Consider the following 23,523-nt stretch of genomic DNA (forward strand, 5'->3'; position numbering starts at 1 on the left):
GTTTGAATAATTTCAGTGACTTTACCCAAACAATATTTTCTTCAAGAAAAGAGCAAAATTATTTTCTTTTCTTTTTATGTTTTACCTGTATACAAGGTACACAAGAATGAATGCAAATCCTCAGTTTGCTTATCAACACTATTTTACAGTTATAGACATACATTTTAATTTATATTATAGTAACCCTTTTTCAAATGGGTAGTTACTGTTTTTCAGAAGGGAAGTTACCCTTTTTTTAGGAGGGTAGTTACCCTTTTTCAGAAGGGTAGTTACCCTTTTTCAGAAGGGTAGTGACTGTTTTTTAGAAGAGTAGTTACCTTTTTTTCAGAAATGTATTTACTCTTTTTCAGAAGGGTAACGAATGATTAGTTACTCTTTTTCAAAAGGGTAGTTACCTTTTTTCAGAAGTCCCCTTTGCTTAAACCTCCATTACTTTGTGAAAAACAGTAAGCGCACAGTTTTACCACAGTAAAGGAAGCGTTTATTCTCATTTTTTTAACTGTGGATGTTACCTCAGACATCTTACCTGGACATATTGATATCTTTGCTCTTTCACTGTTTCTTTCAAATGTACAATGTGTAACTGTTTCATTGTTATATGGTGTTTCTTTAATTCCCCAAAAATCTTGTGAACTCTCCATATATGTATATACACACACACACACACACACACACACACACACACACACACACACACACACACACAGTCTGTGTTAACTAACAAGACACCTGCTTAGACATTCAACTTAAACTGCAATCAGCCATGTTTGAAATGCACCAGGCTGAAATTCATTCTTTTTTTAAATGTGTGGTTAACAGTTTTGACAGCATTGAGCACTGTGTGTTAGCATTTGAACAAAGTGCTGTAATTCCACAGTTTTGTGCAGGTTGTTATTAAAGTCATGGGATAAGCATATAGAGTTTTGAAAACTGTGTTCAAGTAATGAAATTCCAACTAGTTTGGTCCACATGAACTGCTGCTGTGCACACTGTGGTTGTGCCCTCATTTAGCAATTGGAAAAAAAAGAAACTGTAAAAGAAGGTTAGCGGTGAATGAAGGAAGGAATAAAGGAACTTGTCCTCTTCCATGTGTCACAGATCACCAGAGAACATGGCCCCTCTTATTTTTCCTCCTTTGCTTGTTACTCTTTGTCTGTGGGGGTCACCTCTGATGTGCTGGCTAAGCAGTAATGTCTTTATTGGATCGAAGCCGACCTCGGGTTCACCACAGAGCTACAGACCTGGCAAAGAGAGCTGTATCAACACTTGGAGATTCCTCAACCTCCGAGCTAAAACACTGCAGGGCTCTTCAAATAAACCGGGAAAGTATATGTGCCAGGAAATAAAAAACACAACAACAAGAAGAATCACTCCTTTCAGCTGAATGCAGAGAGAGGAGGAAGGACTCTTACCATGTTGTGAAGGGGTCGAGAAGAAGAAGCAGTAGGATCAGAGTGAGGGAGGATAGTTAAAGAAAGAGAGAGACAAAAGGCGGATATCAAGGAGATGAAGGGAGGCAGAAAGTGAAGGGGAGTCTTTTAGAGAGAGTGAGGGGTTATTTAGTTGATGCCTTTTTCCTGCGTTCCTGAGGCATCCAGATCAGCTCTGGCAGCTTAGCTTCGTCATTAACAGCTTTAGATTTAATTAGCCATCATTAAGCTTCTGTTTTACTGGAGGAGCTTACAAATATTTAATCACTGTTTGGTTGATGTACTGTGTATAGTGTTTGTGTGAGAATAGAAGGAGGAACATGGCCCAGAAAAGTGTGGTTCTGTAATTTTTTAGTTTTTTTATATCGCATCTACAGTATGGAATAGTACAGTAGGTCTTTAGGTTTCGATATGTCTTTACAGCATTTTTAACTTTTTTTTTTTATGAATTATTTTCCTTTTGATTAATTTTATGCATTTCTATTTTTATTTATTTAAAAAGAAACTTAACACTAAATCTGCTTCTTTTTAGTTCTACGCATACGGTCGTCTACTGTATCATCACTTTCAATTGATTCTATTTCTTGTCTAAAGAGTCAATTGCAATTGCAAGTCTTTGGCTTTTTTCTCCAGAAAACTTTGTGAAATTACGTAACTTGCTCAATATGTAACTTTTGTATGAAGTTCTTTGTTCTGTTCTTTATTGTTTTTTGTTTTGATAGCCGGTCCGGCCGCAGAAACGTAGGTATTTAACGTATTGGGGCATGGTATGTGAGTGGAGACAGTCCCAGTCTGCTCTTTTTCAGAATTTCAAGAACAGCCCCTTTAAAACTCAAGTTGTACTTAGATATTTCTTGATCATGTTATTTTATTTATTATTATTATTATTATTATTATTATTGCTATTTAAAGGTGATTGCTACATCTGTTCATGGAATACAGATAATTAAAATGTGCCAGTAGGACAAATTTACGTTCATTAATGTTTACGGTCTTGACTGAAAAATAAAACTACTTTCTTTGCTGACAACACACTCTTCCTCCCTCCTCCTCTCTCCCGCGTGCTGCAGGCTGTGCTTGGAGGCGAGGGACCCCTACTGTGGCTGGGACTTCAGGCAGCGCAGATGTACCACACTGGAGGACAGCTCCAACATGAGCCAGTGGAAGCAGAACATCACTGTTTGTCCGGTAAGAGTCACGTCACTGTAGCACTTACTTTAAGTAGGGCTAACACAGTGTCACATCCGTCATGGGACCCGTTAGACCCAGGCGCCCTGATTATGCAATCTTTCACATGTCATAGTGGTTGGTATCATCCATGACTAACTACGCCTGTATGGGTCGGACAGGAAATAGGAGTAGTAGAAGAAGGAAGGAAGGTGAATTGGACTGAAGTGAAATGGATTAGATTGCACTAAGATCAACTGGATTGAATTTGGCTAAAGCAAAGTGAATTGCAGTTAATGTATTCCCCTTTAATCCTCTGAAAACTCCCTCTCCATCCTGTCTGGCACCACAACTCTAAAACTACATATTCTATAAACTCTAAGCACTGAGTATTGAATGGTGGAGTAGCCCCGGCTCACGTTTGCTGACGTTTGTTTTCCAGCTGCGGAACCAAACCATCAATGGTGGCTTTGGGACTTGGGCGCCATGGCAACCCTGCAACAACGATGATGATGTAGATGGTGTGAGCTCCTGTTTGTGTCGCTCCAGGTCTTGTGACAGCCCTGCACCTCGATGTGGTGGCAGAAATTGTGAGGGCCCCAACATTGAAGTCTCCAACTGCTCGAGGTAGGGAAAGAAACATATATAAACATATATAAATATTTTTACCATAATAATCAAATGATGTTTCATGTGATTGATCACAGGCCTCATGGTATTAAGAAATAGTAATGTAACGACTACATTTTTACTATGTATGCGCTAGCTGGAAAGATGTTTTCAATCAATGAAAAAGGGACAATAAGACAATTATTAGAGGAAAAGAGGAGGAAAGACTCAATGTTATTCTAAAGCTTGATTGCAGAACTATGAGGAGTAAAAACTCAGTTAGAAATCTTGGTGTTATGAAACCAGTTTTTACCTCAACTCAAGATAGTCCCTGTATCTTCCTCTTTATCATGTAAAACAAAAAAATAGAACTAAAAGTATTACATCCACACAAGATTTAGATTTAGAGAGACTCATTCATTACTTCTGGAAAATTGTTTTTAACAGTCTATTGTCCTGTCTTCCTAAAAATGATAATTAGAACACTGCAGCACATTCTTTTAATTGGTATTTCTCGTCTGTTCTTATTTTTGTCTATTTGTATTTTATTATATTTTACTTTTTAAATGGATTTTATTTTTCTCTTTATTGTGTTTTAACTGTTACTCTGATGCAACAAATTCTTTACAAAATAAAGTGCTTTGCCTAAAACAAAGCTGAAGCTGTGGATGCACTACATTTTAGCTTAAGATCTACAGTATATCATAAATAAAAAAATAGTGGACATTTAGGTTGGGTGAATGATGTATTGTGGCTCCGCACTCTTCACATTGTCAAGTTCCACACTATTACAATGCTACGATTGAGCACTTAAAACCTGTTTTTTGCAAATGAGAACTCATCACAAAACTTCTACAATATAAACAACTTCTTAAACTGCTATTGTACCAGCAATGTCCTGACTGACTTTGAAACATCCACCTCAGGGCTCAATTTACACTCTGACAGAACACAAGAAAGATCATGAACATGAGGGACCTTATTAGAAAATGTAGGTGACATCCAAGTGACTCCTCTCCTCGGCTCTGTCTGCAGGTGAATTGGCCAATCAGCCTTGCAGAGAGCAGAGCACAGACAAAGAGCTTAGACACCTTTATCCCACTGGATAGCTATGCTAGATTTAATCCTTGGTGTCAGAATTAAATTGTGCTTTTGCAGAAAGTGGCAATTAAATCATGAGAAGTGCTACCCAGGAACATAGCACTTAAGCAAATTGAATGAATGTTTCCCAGTGAGAATGGGCTCCCTGTGTGTGTTTGCATTTCTGTGTCCAGAAGCTCAGAATCAGAGTAATGATTAGAGTAAGCTAAAAGGCGCTTTTTTTCTTCCCTTTAGCATTAGAGAACATCCTGTGAAAGAATAGCACTAAAAGCATCGGTGAATAATTATGGAGGTTGCTAATACTTTTCCATGTGTCGGTTGCCATAGAAATGGAGGCTGGACGCCCTGGTCGTCATGGGGACAGTGCAGCACAACCTGTGGTACGGGCTTCGAGCTTCGCCAGCGTTCTTGTAACAACCCCTCACCTAGACATGGTGGCCGTGTGTGTGTGGGGCCGAGCAGGGAAGAGAGGTGAGAATAACTATTCATAAAGTTACTTTCCAAACTTTGATTCTCTGAAGACTGCAATGATTCAAATTTTTCCAGTGGAATAATGAGCTTGATAGAATCTTACTATAGACTCTCCCTCCTCATATTGAACCTATCAGTACTATGGTATAATGGGAACTTGAGACCTGAATGCTTTGGCTTTAATGTCTCATTAGACAATCAAGTCCCAAGTAGGGAAAAGTTTAAGTCAAGTTTCTATTCATAATGTCTTTCACCTCCTCTCCCAACACTGCCATCTCCTTAGGTTCTGCAATGAAGGGGTTTCCTGTCCCCAGCCCATCTTCTGGTCTCCGTGGGGCTCCTGGACCAAGTGCAACACGGAGTGCGGGGGAGGTGTTCACTCCAGGGTCCGCATCTGTGAAAATGGCAACAGCTGCCCAGGATGTGCATTGGTAGGAAACACACAAATACACACACAGATAAACAAACAAAGACAGAAGAACATCTGTTAAGCGCAGTAGAATCAGTCTCTTTGCCTCCAACAGAACTTGTAGGCTTGTAAGCCAACATTTGCCTTTGTAAGGAAATGTTTATCTAAACAGTGTGTGTTGATCCTCTGTGTCGGAAGCTGAACTTAGGGGGCACTTTAATGAAGTAACAGTAAATCGTTGTAAAGGTGAGCTGTAATGACAGCAGAGATAAATACAGACCGATTTCAGATTTTCTCTCCTGACAGTGAATGACTCCGCTGGTGTCAGCACAGTGATAGCATGTCCACATTTAGCCTAGTAGTACAAAATAAAGGTCTTTTAAATGTCAATGAAGTCTGTGAGTCGTGAAAATCAAAATGTCACTTTTTATTTTTTTAAATACAAAATGTTTTTGTCACTGTATGATGATTGACAGTCTCTGGGGACCACCTGGACTTCAATTTTCAACAGAAAAAGAAAAATGTCTGTTCCAGTATCTCCATACACATACAAACAGTTTATATTAACAGAACAGGAAACACCATTGTTTGTCATTTTACGTAGAATCAGAGATTGGTATGAAATGTATCTCAATCAACACCTTGAGATAAATATCTCTAAAACTATTGGGACAGAGTTCCTTCAAACTCCTCAATGATAGAGTCTATTTATCCTAATATCCAATGTCAAATGTCCATGTGTACACAACAAATATAAATATCACGAAGAAAAGTTGCTGCGTAAGAAGAAGGTGAAGTAGTGAGAATACTTGGAAAAGTGTGAACGGTTTGTATTTAGTTTGAATTTATTGTTTATTCTATGTAATGTAGTCAACAAAATTGGAATGTTTTAAGTTTTTTTTGAGAATGTTATAGTATGGTTTATTGAAAAAAAGGATAAAAACGTCATGTCATCCATTAGTGCATGGGACCTGAGCGTGTGTGTATTTCAGGCATGTGTGTAGAGTAACAACAGAGTGTGAATTGAAATTTCCCCATTGGGGATCAATAAGGAGTATAAATTAAAATCAAATGAAAAAATTAAAAATAATTTTTTTAAATTAATTTAATTAAATTATGTTGAAAAAATGGTTAAAAAAAATCATAGTATTGCATATGTAAAAACACCATTTAAAAGTGGTATGTCGAAAAATGTCAAAGTCTAGTATGGCAAAAAAAAACATTAAAAAGTCATAGTATGATGTAGATGAAGTCATAAAATAGTCATAGTATATTGTATTAAAAAAAGTCATAGTATGTCAAAAAGCAATTAAAAGTAGCTCACCTGGTAGAACGTGCACCTCATGCACAGAAACTCAGTCCTTGCTGTAGCGGCTGCCGTTACAATTCCAACTTGCACCCTTTTCCTCACGTCATTCACTCTCTCTCTCCCCTTTCATGTCTAAGCTGTCCTATCAAATAAAGGCCAAAAATGGCTCCAACAAATTTAAAAATGTAGTATATTATGTTGAAAATGTGATGACAAAGTCATAGTATAGTATGTTGAAAGAAGTCATAAAAAAGTTATAGTATTGTATGTCCAAAAAAACACCACGAAACCTGGGTCAGTGTCTGCAGTGACTAATTGCTGGTTTCATGTTGGAGCAGTGCTAACCACTAAGCCACCAAAGAATTTATGTTATACACAGTCAAAGCATAGATTTTCATATCAAAGTTATGTTATGGCATGTTGTAAAAAATAAAACTGTATTATGTTGAAAAAAAGTCATAGCATAGTCTGTTGTAGTAGTAATGCTGTTGAGTAAGCATTCACACAATAAAATGTATGGCACTGCCCTCCTGACTTCTGCCACCTTCTCATTCAGGAGTACAAGGCCTGTAACCTGGAAGTGTGTCCAGAGGTAAAGAGGAACACACCTTGGACCCCCTGGCTGCCTGTCAATGTGACTCAAGGTGGAGCTCGTCAGGAGCAAAGGATGCGCTACATGTGCCGGGCCCACCTGTCTGATTCCCACAAGCTGCAGATTGGACGCAGGAAGGTGGAGACACGCTTCTGTCCCAACGATGGTACAGCACCCTGCGAGACAGATAGTAAGTTAACCTGCTTTTGTGGGGAAATGTCAATAGGATAATGTGCAGTAACACTGTAACACCAAGCACCCACCTTCAGAATAAAGTATAAACAGTATTTTATAGTATCAAATACACCAGTTAAACAGGTAAATATCTATCAAGCATACTGTTTATACTGTCATTTTTACCTAACTCAGGTTTGTACTGAGTTAGGTAGCTGCTGCTTGTTGACCCTAGAACATGGCTAAAAACAGGGGAGATTGAGCTTTCTCAGTCATGGCCCCAAGGCTTTAGAATGACTTGCCTCTGCATGTCAGATCGGCCCCTAGCCTTCAGATTTTTAAAACTCACTTTTATTCATTGTCCTTTAAACCTGCTTGAGAGTTGTATTCTGCATTTTATTTTTCTAGTCTGTTATTTGTTTCAAATGGTTATCTTGTTATTTGCAAATTCATAAGCATGTTAATGTCCATCACTTTGGTTAACCTGGTTGTTTTAAATGTGCTTTACTAATAAAGTTGGATTGGATTGGCTTGGATTAGTTTAGATTGGATTGGATTGGATAAGCAACTTGCTATTCTAATAATTATTTAATTATTCCAGCACCATTTGCACTATTGTCTTACTGTATAACTGTGTGTTATACTGTATATATAATTAATTTATTCTATTTTATATACATACTTTTATCTATACCTAGTAGTCAAATGTTGGTTTACCTTTGCTGAGCTTTCTGACATTCAGTACCTTACAGTACTTACCAAACACAAAAATACTCAGTCCTGTACAAACACAGTGAGAATGCAGCAGTGTGCTAAGATTTCCTCCACTACTGGCATAACATGTTGAAAGGGCGCTCCCGTTAGACCTGTTAGCTTCCCTACATGCTGTTAGTGACGGGGTCACAGTCCAGCACTTCCATATACACACAGACCAAGAGCTACGTCGTGTCACGGTCCACTGCTCTCCACCGGTGCCATTTTCATGCCCCCCTCTCCTGAATCGATTACTTGTCTTCTCCTGTCAGCCTCGTGGGGGGCCGCATCGACTCTGACAAAGTGATGAAACACCAACAGCAGGCAACTGTGGGATGCATGAGAGACACAGAATGAGTTTGAGACAGACAAAGAAATATGACTGCTGGCAAAGTCCGATATACTGTGTGACATACGCTCAAATAATCTTCATGCTTCACATCTCTCTTTAAATTCTCTATATCTGACAGCACTGCACATATTTCCATCTGGGACTTTTATATGACATGGAACTGTTTTCTTTTCCTTTTTACTCGCTCTTTCTCCACTCCGTAGCCCTTGTCGAGGAGCTCCTGAAGACACCACTGGTGAGAGTGGCGGGTGCTGGCTGGTCATCATGGGAAACCTGGTCCAGCTGCTCACAGAGCTGTGCCAAAGGCTACCGTACCCGACGGCGAAGCTGCAGCGGACCAGAGGGGAAGAGCGCCCCTGTTGCATGCCATGGGTCACCTGTGGAGTACCAGGACTGCAACGTCCAGGCATGTCCAGGTGAGTACAGACACTCCAAAAACGTGATCTTCATGCTTATTTATCGCTAATTATTTTAAAAAAAACACGCAAAAAATGAATTGGTGTTTATTCCAATTTTTCTTTTAAAAACTTTTGTATTACTTTAATTTCATATTTGGCACTGTTGGATATTAGGGACATACTGATCAATCAAAGTCTTGAAGTCTTAAATGAGTTTGAAGATAGTAAAACTTAATGTGCTGTTTTTTTTTTACAATCATGTCGATCCAACAGTTTCTCTAATGCACCTTGAATGTAGGAAGTTATAAACACTCAAATAGAGTACAGATAAAGTCAGTTGTTATTTTTTTTCAACTAATTCAGGATATTATGGGTTCATAAAGTAAATACATGCACACTGAGAGACGGCGATAGTGAGATAGGGATAGTAAAATACTGCTGAGTGGAACATTGGCTTCATTGGCTAATGGTCACCAGCAGTTGCAGCCGTGCAGGGACAAATTAAGTTATCTATTTCAAACTACTCATCAAACCATAGTCAGCTGACCTAGGACTCTGCTGACCACAGACTGCTGCAATGACAGGCACGCACGCGCAAACACAAATGCACACACGCATAGACATAATCGCTGGCATTAGAAAAAAGGTCTCAAGAGCCTGGCTGAAATACTCATGACTGGTAACACATAAATTAAGGATTTACGATTGTTTGGAGCAAAGCTGATCAAATCCTGTTGTGTATTTAGAGACATTTATTAAATAGATGTAAATGTCAGTTAATATCCATGTTAAATCCAGAGCCGTTAGCTTAGAAACTGACATATGCAACCACCGCCCAGGCAAGGCAGCCTTGGCCAATCAGGTACAGTGTTCACGTGTACAGTTTCACTGTGCCTGTCCTAGAAAAAAAAACAAAAAAACACAGGTGAGAAGGACAAGTGTTGTGGTTGTGTACATTTCTGTTTCCTGTATTTCTCGATTGTTTCAGTAGTGTGGGTTTTTGTTTCCTTTTTGCATATTATTCAGTGAATATTGTGGTTTGAGTTCTGTTCCCCGTTATTTACTCGGTTTACCGTTTCATGTTGTCCGTGTTTTGTTTCATGTCATAGTCTGTGTTTACTTCCATGTCTCGTCTAGTTGTAGTTCCTGTCTTGTGTCCAGTGAGTGTCTGTTCTGTTTCCTGTTTTATTTTGACAGTCTAGGTTTTCTGCTTTGTTGTGTCTTGCTTTACTTACTGTGTTTTCCCGGCCTTTTGATTGCCTGATGTTTCATGTGCCTTGTGTCACCTGCCTCTTGTTTTCTCGTCACCCAGTGTATTTAGGGTCAGCGTTCCCTTTGCTTGTCAGTTTGTTCTGTGGTTGTTCATGTGTTTCTGTTTTGGCAAAACCTTTCTCCTTGGATTTTGGAATTTGGGCCTCGGTTTGTTCTCCTTGCGTTGTTTGTTTTTTGCATGTTGGATCCCCCTTTTGTATTTCCGTGTTTTTTTTACTAATAAACTCTCTCCTGCCTGCCTTTCTTATCTCTGCTTTTGGGTCCTGCGTTTGGTGTGTGTCTGTGGCTTTCAATTTCTAAACAAAAATCAGCCACACAGGACAACAGGCATAAAAGCGGTGTCAGTGAGTTAGACACTAACCACAAGTTAGTCAAAAAGTCAGTCAGGCAGAGCGGTGGCTGGCTATGAGAGCTAGTCAGAGTTAAGTGGTCACAGCATGCCTCACTCGCTATCACACTAATCTGCTGAGCTAATAGAGAATTGTACAGCACTGTGACGTTACCTGGCAACGCCGCCTCTCATCCACGAGTCAACCACCCAGTCAATTAGTCAGTCACGCTCTTCTGATTTGATCAGATTAAACATTAACGGTCCCTATGGGAAGACTAAATCAATGCAACAGTAAGCTAGGACAAAGCAAAGTCAAAGTAGGATATGATCAGAACAAGAGTAAATCCCCAAATAGAAAATGTGTATGATTCTTCACATGAAGACAAAGTAAAATCTGTAAACGATCAGACAGAATGCTTTTATTGTTTGTAGAACATCCATCATTTTTGCACTTATGTGGTTGTGTGTAAGTCTCCTTTAGGCCAGCTTCAGCAGCTGGGCTCCAACAGGTTGGTTATGGACACATCCAGCCTTGGGATAAAGGTCCAAACAAAGTCTAATTATTTAAAAATAAATAATATAGATCAATAAAACTGTTCATCTTGTCTATGAATATTGCACTTGACCCTGAGATGATTTTGCTGCAGCAAATCTGTGTCTGAAATCCCAAGAATACAAAAATATTGATTTGACAGGCACAATACAGCACTCATCTGGAAGAAAATTGAGACCTACATAGAGATCTACAATTGGTGCTTGGATCAAGAATATGGTGCAAGAAAAAATAAAAACAATTATTAAAAAAAGAACGGCGCAATGGGTGTCCATGGAGAGACTGACATATACAGATTGAGAGGCAAACCGGGAGTGTCTTAGAAAATCTAGAGGTCGTTTGACAGGCTGAAGTTGTGATGTAAGTCTCTAAAGACTAACCATTAAAATGGCCATTGTTTGTTTGTGTATTACAGTAAAAGGTGCATGGTCCTGCTGGTCGTCTTGGTCTCAGTGCTCAGTTGGTTGCGGCGGCGGTCACTATCAACGCACACGCTCCTGTAACAGCCCTGCACCCACTAACGGAGGGGACATTTGCATTGGACTACACACTGAGGAGGTCTTGTGTAACACACACACCTGCGATGGTAAGGTCACACATAAATCTAACTCTGTCATGCCACCATTTCTTGGGGTCCTTTCATCACACCTCCAGGCAGGCAATCATCTCTCACACCGTGTAATTTCTGTGCCGTACCATTTGCCAAATTGCTTCTTTCATCTATTCCATCTTTTTTAAACCGACTCATGCTGAGAAAACAACCCATCCTCCCACTGTGTCGTTTCCCGCCGTGCTACTGGGGCTTCATGGCAACCTCTCTGGAAAGGTTGAAAAGAGATCTACTGTACTTGTGTCGTTGAACTAAACATATGAAAGTCTTAGTCAAATATTTGGGTGAATGTCCATGAGAGTACATGTTTGAAATTGCTACTAAAAAACAAACAGGACATTATCAACTGTACGTCTAACTGCCAAGTTTTTGGAGAAAAGTTCAAACAGACCATTTTGAAAGTTTCCTTTGACAATTGGTGTTAAATCGAACATTTATCGTACATTTTGATTGGCATTGTTCCCAATTCATATTTGGACCTTTTAATAACTGTGAATAAGTTTGAGTCCTCTAGAACACAGTCAGCTGTTTTCTTTTGGATTGTTGAAAACTGTTGGCTGCTAAGTAATGTCCACACCTGGAAAGAAACATTGATTTTAGAGGTAGACATCTCAAAACCTGAATAAATATAAACAAAACTGTCAAGATACCACTAGAGGTCATTAATATCATTAATAACATAACTAATATAACATAAACTATCAAATCTGTTTTACGAAGTAAAATAACAGACAATAAGACACAAAAAAGTAAATTAGAAACACAAAATGTTTATGAAATTATGAAATTAAATTAGTTCTAATGATGTTCAAATAGTTTTTCTTGATTTGGAGGTTAGCCATGCTTTCCTAAAAGTCTCTTATCACATGAGGTGTGATGAGATGTGAGATGTAGAACACTGCCCTCTGTGTTGCCCTCTCTATTCCCATTCTGCTCCCACAAGGACACTGAAATATTCATGACATCTACCTGCTAATCCAGGAGGATAAAAAAGTCCAACATCATAACTCATAAGGGATTCAGCCTGACTCCAGATAACATAAAACAGCCTTCAACGTTTTGTCGCCACAATTGCCTCGACAAATATTCATTGTCTGGGAGGTGTACTTGTTTCAAATAAGGGGTCAGAATGTAAGTCTGTATTGTGATGTTTTGTAGTGCAGATGCTTTCTGTCCAAATTAAATAGTTGTTTCCTCTTAACTGTCAGTTTCCTCAGACTTGTCCTTTTAAATCAGCCAAACTGTCAATCACACTGAAAGATATGGTAATTACAAAGAAAGGAACATGTCTTTTTGTCGTTTTTTGTCTTCCCTTTGCCGAGATGCTAATCAGCCTCCTTTTGTCAGGTTAATGTTTTCCTGTTTGACGTGGACCAAAAATGTCCCGTTAGGCCTTTGCCAATTACATGTCTGCTAACAATCTCTCCAGCCCCTATTCATCTCTTCATCGTTCCTTTATTGACAAGCACAATATCAGTCATCTATCGGGGTCCTCCTGGTGCCTCTCTGCAGGCGTAATTAGAGCCAAGCTGGCTGTCAGTCACAGGAATATTTGATGCCTCTGTCGCAGGTCATTTGATTAAAGTTTCCACCAGTAATGGAGGACAGCAGGAAGGGACTGTAGGGACAGAATACTAACGAGGAGCCCCAGGCCTGATGGCATTCCTTCTGACTCAAATGAATGATCACGCAGGTCATACGGGTGACAAAAATAAATGGAAATAAATAAAGCAATTAAAGTAGGCTGTAGTGGTGCACAGTTATTAAACACATTTTAGGTGGTTGGTGTGTCATGTGTGTCTAGATTGTTGTGTGGCAAGAAGGGAGCAGATGGTGGAGACTGAGCACCAGACTGATAGCAAAGGTAAAAGAGGCCTGTCCTCTGTCTCTACTCGGGCAATATTTGCCAAAACTGCACACTCGAGAGCACCCTGAATAACAAACCAGCTTTTTCATCAGCTTTTCATTGCAATGGCCTGTGCTCCCTTTATTTTGGGGGCTTTTAAATACATTGTGAAAGAGTGCAGCAAGTGCTTGGTTCAAAGGGAGGAGCTGAGGGTTGGGAATTTTCTTTTTCCTATGGGGAAGGAGCCTTTGTTTACCGGTTGGCTACTGGGGGAAACGGCATTGAAGCTTGGCTCGGCAGACAAACATCTTTGCTATGCACTAAACAAACTCTTCATGGGGTTACTCTTTCAACCCTGTTTACATCACAAACACTTTTTGGTGCGTCTGGTCTGTTTGCCTGGCCAGGAAGGTTAGTGGCTGCGGATGGTGACAGCTTGGGTGGCCGCGTTGGTTTCCAGGACGTCTGGCTTTGTGTTTGTCTGGGTTTGTATTGATTATTCTTTTGTCTGTGTTTAGGTGGCTGGATGGCCTGGTCGCTATGGTCAGTCTGTGATGATTCAGGCTCGCAGATGAGGAGTCGGGTGTGTGGTGCTCAGGCCAACACCCCCTGTGTCGGAAACAGCACTCAGCACAGAGACTGCAATGAAATACCCGGTGAGTCTGTCAGCTCTCAGATACACAGTGTACCTGTGCAGCCTCCTTCCAAGTCGTCGTGACAGATTGAGGTGGGCGGTTAAAAGGTTCCTCGATTGCAACAATCCTTTTGACAAAATTTTGAGGGGACAACCTGTTTCCTTTGCAGCCTTGAATATCCCCGAAAATATACTGCATGCTTTCCATTTGCTTTATCATGTTTTGGGTTGATTTAGTCAGGTAAAAATGATACCTTCAAATAAAAACATGCAAGTTTGTATCTTTTTACGTGGAAAACACATCTGCTTGCCATTCTAGTTTAGGTAGGTAGTTTAGCCTTGAGCGCTTTTCAAAAATGCGTACAGACACTGGCAAATACCAGTTCAAGTTTCAAATTCCCAGAGCTCAAAATTATGTCTTTAAGTTGCTTGTTTTGTCTAACCAAAAACCTTCACTTGACACTCATGAAATGCAAAATGTATGCAGATGTGAGCAAACCACTGTGCAGTTAAAAAAAAACTAACTACATGTGATTATCATCAAATGTTTTTACTGCTTTGTCATCCATTCGACGGTTTACATGCTAACCAAACAGACTGTTGGCTTCCGTCTCTGTGAGGACAGCCCATGTAATTTTGTGGGCAGTTTGAGGTTCAGCCCACAATTCTTTAGTCCACCTTTAGGCCAAATCTTTGTTGGCTGCATCATGCAAAAGCAGCAGCTTGTGCTTTTAGGACACTATTTGTTTGTCATTGTCAAATATGTACACAACATTATAGTTCATCATCCTCACCATTCTCATTCAGAAACGTGTCTGTGCATAATTTTTATGCACAGACACGTGTGTGTGCAGCCCACATCCTCTTGTGTACACTGAAGTAATCTGCTTCTGTTAATTAACCATAATTAAGTCCATGTGAATTCAACAAGTTAGCGGTTGACCTTGTTGGCCCCAGCGCACCTTGTTATGCTGATGACTCTCAGAAAGTTTCTCCTAAAATGATCTTTCACGGCCTGCCAGAAGAGGCCTCTCCACGCTCAGAATCCCTAATGAGTCCAGACGAAAGCGATTAATATTAATGGGTTGTCACAACACCAAATCACATCTAATTTTATTGCAAATTTCAATGAGGCGATGGATGGATTTGTTAAGGTCACTTGCAGAGAGGGAGGCAACTGTGAGGAAGCTGAAGAATTAGGCAAAAAAAATGAATCCAGAGCTGTGGCATTGCAACTGCTCACACACACATCAACCCTCCCTGCTCTCTTCTATGCTTCTGGGATTTTTGGGACAGGACGCATGGCTGTAAAATATTTTATTGTAGATGTTACTTTTGTGTCTCGAACAGCAACTAGTGAAGTTGATTCTGTTTTTTCACTGTGAGTTAACTAGTTGATAAAACTCTCCATGGACTGTTTGCTCAACCATTAAAACATTTCAATTTTTCATTCATTGTTTTGTTTTCTGCATGTGTCAACTCCCCTGATGTCAGTCAATGGTTGTGTTCTGAAGGCTGTCTCCAAGGTGTGCGCGTGTGCGCGTGTGCGCGTGTGCGCGTGCGTGCGTGCGTGCGTGTGTGTGTGTGTGTGTGTGTCTCTGACCATGTGTTCCTCTCCTCTCTGCAGTCATTCTCCCTGCATCTGGTTTTGATAAGGATCAACACTGTGGAGGTAAGTGGATTAACAGCTGCCTTCACTTTGTTCCTGTGTGCATGTTAATGGCTGCCCCTGTATGTTTCCACAGATGTCTGTGCATGTTTTCATGCATTATGTGTGCATTTTCACGTACCTGTTGATTTGTGTCTGTCAAGAGGAGGAAGAAACATAATGTACACTGTGATGTACCTGGAACAGGCCACAACACAAGGCGGCAATTTCGTTTCATGTGCCAAAAGAAAATGGCTGACTCGCTTCAAGACTGAAGTTATTTTTCATAACCTTTTATTTTTTTGAAACTACTTACAGGAAGTCCAAAACCCAAAATACAAACCCAAGTGTACTGTCCTAAAAGATAGAGATCAACACAAAAGCGACCGAAATGGATTAAATAATGGTAGACCAAAAGCAACGCAAAACATGAAAGCTTAGGAGTCTTCACTCTCTGTCAAAGCCTCTGTAAATAAGTGTTCTGTTAAATCATAAGAATAAACGTACATTTAATGTAACATGTCTTGCATAGCATCCTCACCAGACAACATTTCATGAGCGCTGTATAGTTAGAAACATTTACGTCAAAGAGTTGACCATTTAGTGATTAGATTTAGCATAAACAGCTTTTCAAAGGAGCTCTCAAAGAATCAAAGAGACAATAAGGATCCTGCTGGGATAACTAAGTGTAGAAAGAAAGTTTAAATAAAATAGGATGCGATAATGTATGTTAACACACCACATGTTTTCTTCATTTCCCAGCATTTACCTCCATCCACCTAATCGCCACCGGTGTTTCCTGTTTCCTCGGGGCGGGGCTGCTGTCCTTCCTGATCTATGTCTACTGTCAACGTTTCCATAAGCCTTCGCAGGAGTCTGCCGTCATTCACCCCACCACCCCGAACCACCTCAACTACAAGGGCAACACCACGCCAAAGAACGAGAAGTACACACCCATGGAGTTCAAGGTAAGCGATTACTGAAAAGAGCTGCATTTTAAAATATTATGTAGGCAAGGCAAGGCAAGGCAGCTTTATTTGTATAGCAAATTTCAGCAACAGGGCATTTCAAAGTGCTTTACATAAAATCAGTTAAACAGATAAAACACATGAATAGACAGTTAAAAACAAAATAGGAGTGACTTTCTCTGACTTTCCTTGTATTACCTGACTTTCTCTGACTTTCTCTGTATTAATTATCTGACTTTCTCTGACTTTCTCTGTATTAATTATTTGACTTTCTCTGTATTAATTATCTGACTTTCTCTGACTTTCTATGTATTAATTATCTGACTTTCTCTGACTTTCTCTGTATTAATTATCTGACTTTCTCTGTATTAGTTATCTGACTTTCTCTGACTTTCTCTGTATTAATTATCTGACTTTCTCTGTATTAGTTATCTGACTTTCTCTGACTTTCTCTGTATTAATTATCTGACTTTCTCTGTATTAGTTATCTGACTTTCTCTGACAATCTCTGACTTTCTCTATATTGCCTATATGTAGATAGAAGTAATACAAATGGAAGTAGAAGGAATGTTTACTTGGTGTTACTCACATGCACAAACACACAATGCAAATGTTGGCGATTCAAGGGCAAAGTGATTCATGTTTTATTTAGAGCCTTTATTCATGCATTTATCTCAATGGAACGCTAACCACAGAAGATGAATTACTGTTCATTTTTATTCCTCCTTGCTCTCATACGGAACTTATAGACTCTAAGGCTTCCTAACTGCCCACAAACCAAGGCCTTTATTAATGGGCCCCATTAGCTTTCTAACGCATTAGTCAGCCCTCGACCTCCCATTGCCATCGGTCTACTGTGCATTCACATTTACAGAAAGTCAAGACACTATTTTTACCAGGGGCTCATAGACTTTTAGTGCAAACTTCTATTGTTTTGCTCTCTAACTGAATATGTTAAAAGAAAATGGAAGATGATTATGACCTGAACCAAAGGGAGTTTGATCTTTGTCACCAACATCTCATTTTATGCGAGCATGGAAGCTACAACTGTTATTGTTAGGGCGCAGACCAATCACGGATTAAAGTAAATTAGAACTGACACCAGCCACTATATCATGACTGTTGCCCAAGTCTTTTTCCAAAATTGAACTCAATACTCCAGAATATAATGTTATGCGGCTCAGATGCAGCACAGTGACTCATTTTATCCTGTTACATTCAGTACCACCCTCCAAAAATCCGAAACTGTATCTATCCTATCTTAAATGATCTGGACAGGTCTTTGCCTATCTGAATGACCACAGAGCAGCTAAAATGACTTAATAACATGTACAATGATAACTGATGTTTTCACATCTCTATCAGACACATGCTAAATTTGCCAATCCAAAGAGATCACAATTCTTGTTGACACTAATCCCTCAAGCCTAACAGTTGTTCCATCTCATTGTCTTTTTTTTGCGGTAGCAAAACTGGATGATACATCACAGAAGTAAGCCGCTGCTTAAACTCTCATTCCAACACATTATCTTAACCTTAGACAGTTTTTATACATCAAAAAAACATCTTACCCAAAAAGCAGATTTTGTATCTCACTGGTACATCGTCCATCTTTTTGAGTTGACAGCACGATTTGGTGTCTGGGGTACACAATATGCTTAACTCAAACTACAAGTGATAAATATTAAGCAGAGATGATGCCTTGGGAAGTCAGAACCATGTTTGAGTGACCTATTACCTTAATGTTAAGTTAAAAACTAGGAAGATAGAACATATTTAATACAGGAAGGGTCTAATGAAAGATCTACTGGCATTATGGGAGTTGTAGAATCCAGCATTTAAGCTCAACTCATTCTAGGAACTAAAGGTCCAAGTCCAAGCCTCTGATGCTTGGATATTGACCATTTAAATGAAAGGAAATTTAAATTAATTCCCAAACTATCGGGGCCTAGACAGCTCAGTTGGTAGAGCGGACGCCCATATATAGAGGCTCACTCCTTGATGCAACACCCCCCCCCCCATGTCTGCTTACCGTTGAACTACTGGGTTACTGGTTCTTTTTATTCAATCTTATCACTCATGTGAACATATATACATTAGGCTGTGTTCAGTAGGAGTGATGCAAGCACACAATGCTGGTAAACTAGTTTTAACGCTGGTAAACTACGGTTCACCTCACAATCATCAAAGCAGAGAATAACTTTTTTTGTAAAATGCAATCTCATAGTTTTATAAACTGCTGTGCTTTGTTTTGGCTACTGATAACCCTTCAGTTTATGAATGTATTGTTCAAACTAGACTTTCTCGATTGCATTTAATGTTCTCACCCCCTGCTATTTATTGAGCTAATGTGTGCCAGCAGGGATTCCTTCTAACCGTTCCGGTCAACTTGACAGTATTTAAAATCCTACAAAAGCAAGGCAGGAATGTGTAACCACGATGACACATCCCTGTGTTTTGGACGTGTCGGCCTCCTGACGCTTGTTGTCCTTGCGGTTATTGTTGTTGCTGTGTGGACGCGGTGCTGACAGTCATCGTGGTGATGAGAGCCTGAACTCATTAGCTTTAATGACCAGGGGAGCAGCCAGACTCTGCTGGATGTGCAGCCAATGTCGCTCTGTATCACCACAGCGCTGTTTATCCAGCAGGTTCCCTCTCCTCCAGGCCAATTTATGATGCCCAGCGTTGTGTATTTCACCAACTCTAACCTGATTATCTTCCTGCCCTGTTCTCCAGTGCTGTGCAGATGGATTACATTAGTCTAATGTTTCCCCTGGAAAGTGTTTCACCTTATGTTTGGCTTTTACCAGAGACTCAGCAAGTGCATTAGAATAAAATGTGGGTTTTTGTTTTTATTTAAGAGAGCCGCAGTGTCCCGCCATCTCGTAATGTATATTAGCGTATTGAGTATGCTTGACATGAACTAAATTAAATTTGTTAAATTGGTTAGCCTTGGTTATGAATACACCTCCAATGTAAAAGCAATAACCTCAGGGCTAGTGGAGGTATTTTATTCGAGGGGAAAGAATTGCTGATATTTTTTGCATAACACACAGAACAGGGTGTCCACACTGCAAAGTCCATTATGTCTATAATTGAATCCTCAAAACTATTTCCTGAAAATAAAAACATCTTCCAGCATTTTTACCAGAATAATGAATTGTTGCTTAAATAAAAACTCATTTAAATGCAGCACAGATGTGCTCCTTGTCAGTAATGTATTAAAAGTATTTAGTCATACGGTATAACATATCAAACATGTTATTCTATGAGCTTTGATTGAAATTGTTTAATGCTTCTTTTTTTCAACTGTGTCATTCCAGACGCTTAACAAAAACAACCTTCTGCCAGATGAAAGGTCCAACTTCTACCCAACACCGCTCCAACAAACAAACGTCTACACTACCACCTACTATCCCACGGCGCTCGGCAAATATGACTACCAGCCCAACTCATCCCCTTCGCCGTGTAGGACCTACAACCAAAACAACAACAGCTGAGAAAAGCCCCACAACTGGCTCTCCGAACCCCCGGCCAACAGACACCCCCCCAATGCCATGGTGACATAACTGAACCGACACGAACTGAAACATTTCTCAGAGTTCGGCCAGGTTCTTCTGTTTCCTTGCCCCTCTCCTCGCTTCGGTAGTCTCTTCCGCATGGTAGGGTTTGTGTCTTCAAGGGCATTTCTGTAATTTTCCATCAGGAGATGTGTGTTTGGACAACAATGGCTGTGTCCTGGTGCAGTCGGGGGTGTGCTGGGGGGGTGTTATTTTAAGGGCCTGACTGGATATAGCAGTGTCAACTCAGAGCTTCACGTGGGGATCTGGCGGAAAGTTCTGGCGGGACAACCCATGGCTTTAGACATTTTGTCATAACCAGAGCTCCTCAGCACAGATGTTGTAATAATCCACAGTTCTGGAGACGAACATTACCAGAACATTTAAAAACATTACATTTCTTTGGATCTGGATCACAGTTTTACGCCTCTCCAATATTAACCACATTCTCAGCCTGTAATGAACTATGACTCCCTCGACAACAACAGCAGTTACTGAGACAAACTACGCGTATCGTTATGTCCTTGTCACATGGTGCAGACGAACAACATAAGAGAAAACTCAATGAAGTCAATGATTAAATAAATTAAAGGTCAATATCAGCTTTGTTGAGGGACGGATGCACGCCCTCCATTGTTGGTATTTCACACGACAGAAAAAGATTTGAACTTCAGATTCTTCAGATTAAGTTTTTGGATGGCTGTTTGTAAGAGTCACAACACTAAACATTAGCCTGAGTTTGCCGGAGCTGCACTTCTTTTGTGGAAAAGGACATTAAAAAAATCTAAAACAAGGGGGAATGTGGGAAGCGGTCTGAACTGTACATAAAGCTTTGGGAATGCCTTGGGTGCCTGTATGCAATGGAAGGCAGGGGCAAGGTTTGTTTTCTATTTCTTCTGTTTTCGTTTTTTTCCAAGAACATTAAACACTATTGAAAGGGAATTGATTGATTCTCCAATTGATTCTCCAATGGATGCATCAATTCTACTGAGTGCTCAATAGCTCGGTGGTCATATCAAATATGGCCAGTGTGCTGAACAAATGGATTGGGTTTTCTATGATGGTAGAATAAGCTAGTAGATTGGCACTTCTTTTTTAATGTTTGTTTTTGTAATGTTTTGTTTTACATATATTTGTTTTATTCTCAAACAAGCTGTAGCATAGGAGGAAATATTTTGTTAAAAAAATTGCTTATTAATTCTTGTTTCTCTAATTTCACTTCACTGAATGAACACATTCTTTTCTTTTCTAAAGTTTGGTAACTGAAATGTTAACACAAAATAAATTATTGATATGGTTTTTACAAAGAATGACTAACATAACATCAATTTGGCATTCCCTGGAAAAGAAAAAGTAAATTATGCTTGCTTAGAAGTTTTGTGTGTGTGTGTGTGTGTGTGTGTGTGTGTGTGTGTCTGTGTGTGTGTGTGTGTGTGTGTGTGTGTGTGTGTGTGTTTGTGTGTGTGTGTGTACATGCAAACATGTACTCTCTGCGTGTCCGGATGCCTAAATAAGCAGAGGGGAGTTGCTGTATTTTGTACAATAAATGCTTTCATACATACGACTATATATGAGGATGTCTGTAAAAATGTTTTTTTATGCATTTTTTCCCACATTGTGTTGCTGACACTCCTTGCTACTGTTCTTTTTCTATATTTCATTGATGAGATGTTAATCATTATAAGTTAAAGCATTGCGCCTCTGGTTCCTGCGGCGGTGGAACTGACACTATTTATAGTCAAAGCTTGGTTTATAAAAGGGCATTTTCACAGCTATATTTTAATATTATTGCCTGATTGATGAATGCTAACCCAGCAATGCTTTTCAGTTCAGCTACTGTACATGCACGAGATGAGAGCTCTATCTGTATATACGAGCAACAGCCTTCTGCAGCCCATTTAATGACCCTGCAGAGGATCGTGTAAATGTATCTGTATATTGTATAGCTAACACTGTTTGTTTAAAAAAAGCCTTATAGTTGTTTAAAAAAAAGTGCAGCAGCTAAGTACACACCAACCATGAGGTTTGTTTGGGGACAGCGCTCCACAATGTGACCGACCGCCTGTGTCTTATGACCTTTCCCAGCTGCTCAAACATCAAATTTCCAGAGAAACATGAATCCAGACCGGAAATAGAATGATAACTAAATAATTATGAGAAACTAGTAAAATCTATGGACTGCAAACAGTCATATATAATGGGTAAATTCATTTCAGAAGTTGTCATATACCAACTAAGCCTCTATTGACCCTGTTGGTCATCTGATTGGTCCATTTTTCAGCTCTGTCCCCAGCGGTGTGAGGCTCTGTGCCCTTCTATGCAACTTACCAGGTGTACTGTTAGACATGTCATGTAGACTGTAATCACTGCCTTTTAGACACTGTGAATTTTTTGGTACCCTATATTTTTGTATATTGTACATTATAAAGGATAATAAACCTTGATGCCAACACAACAGTCAGTGAGCTCTGTCAGAATTAGTTTTGGGGAGGATTTGAGATTTGTTTTTTAAGGTGAGCTTAATGCTATTTTTAAAATTGGAAGTGCCAATAGAGTCTGACCTTTCTCCACATCTCTACCAGTTATTTTCAAAAAGAGACATGTTCATTAATAGATTCTTGGGGGAATGAACAATGTTTTTCTTTGACCAACAGATTTGCTGGATGAAAATGCACTCTTCACTCCAGAAAACGCTTATGTGAATTTTCTAGGAACTTGGTGTTTGAGACAACTTGAACAGGGATTTTTCCTACAGCCTGCTGGTTCTTGGATTTTAAAAAAAGCTTACAAAAAAAATGAGTAAGCCTTAAACTCCCCAATCTTACGAACACTGGAGCCAATCACCTGTATGTCATCCAATTCTCAAACTTTGGATAACCAAAGTCACAATAGGGACTACATTGTGGAAAGTGTCTCAGGTAACGAGACACGCCTGAAGAGATCAAAACAACTATTTAGATATATTGCAAAAAAAGTGAAATATGTGTAGTGATAGAGTGTTATGGCTTGTGACTTTCTAATCCAGTCTATGACAGTACTCTGCCCCAACACTAACATACTCTCCACACATAAAATAAATGCTGATAAAGAGTTGTTTTAGACACAGTAAACACACTGAGAAGTAAGCATGTTCAATGATGTTTTGCTAGATTAATTAAAACTACACTGGCCATGATCATCGTAACAAAGCAATACGTGACAACAGGATGGCTCCACGATTTGTTGATAACAAAAAGCCTGGGTGCATGAGGGTAAAGCTCTGTCCCTCCACCATATAGATTCTGGGATTGGTTTGCAGTAATATTACCTTTGCTTGGATGTGTGTTCTAACAAACA

At 39.6% G+C, this 23,523-nt stretch overlaps 1 protein-coding gene across 4 annotated transcripts in view; it reads left to right on the plus strand.

Annotated features, from left to right (window-relative positions):
* The window catches only part of sema5ba (sema domain, seven thrombospondin repeats (type 1 and type 1-like), transmembrane domain (TM) and short cytoplasmic domain, (semaphorin) 5Ba), a 159,053-nt gene extending 136,411 nt beyond the window's left edge, over positions 1 to 22,642 (plus strand). For 3 of the 4 annotated variants that reach the window (XM_034884969.1, XM_034884968.1, XM_034884967.1), the window contains 12 exons: positions 2,501 to 2,618; positions 3,040 to 3,224; positions 4,635 to 4,778; positions 5,062 to 5,209; positions 7,053 to 7,278; positions 8,571 to 8,783; positions 11,337 to 11,507; positions 13,336 to 13,395; positions 13,896 to 14,033; positions 15,639 to 15,683; positions 16,422 to 16,627; positions 19,951 to 22,642. In XM_034884969.1, the coding sequence (XP_034740860.1) occupies positions 2,501 to 2,618; positions 3,040 to 3,224; positions 4,635 to 4,778; positions 5,062 to 5,209; positions 7,053 to 7,278; positions 8,571 to 8,783; positions 11,337 to 11,507; positions 13,336 to 13,395; positions 13,896 to 14,033; positions 15,639 to 15,683; positions 16,422 to 16,627; positions 19,951 to 20,127 (1,831 nt within the window). In that variant the 3' untranslated portion in view covers positions 20,128 to 22,642. The remainder of the gene's footprint in view (positions 1 to 2,500; positions 2,619 to 3,039; positions 3,225 to 4,634; positions 4,779 to 5,061; positions 5,210 to 7,052; positions 7,279 to 8,570; positions 8,784 to 11,336; positions 11,508 to 13,335; positions 13,396 to 13,895; positions 14,034 to 15,638; positions 15,684 to 16,421; positions 16,628 to 19,950) is intronic. The other variant, XM_034884970.1, reaches the window with a different exon arrangement.
* The last annotated feature ends 881 nt before the right edge of the window (positions 22,643 to 23,523 follow it).

The sequence above is a fragment of the Etheostoma cragini genome, chromosome 11 (assembly GCF_013103735.1).
Source record: "Etheostoma cragini isolate CJK2018 chromosome 11, CSU_Ecrag_1.0, whole genome shotgun sequence".
Lineage (NCBI taxonomy): Eukaryota > Metazoa > Chordata > Actinopteri > Perciformes > Percidae > Etheostoma > Etheostoma cragini.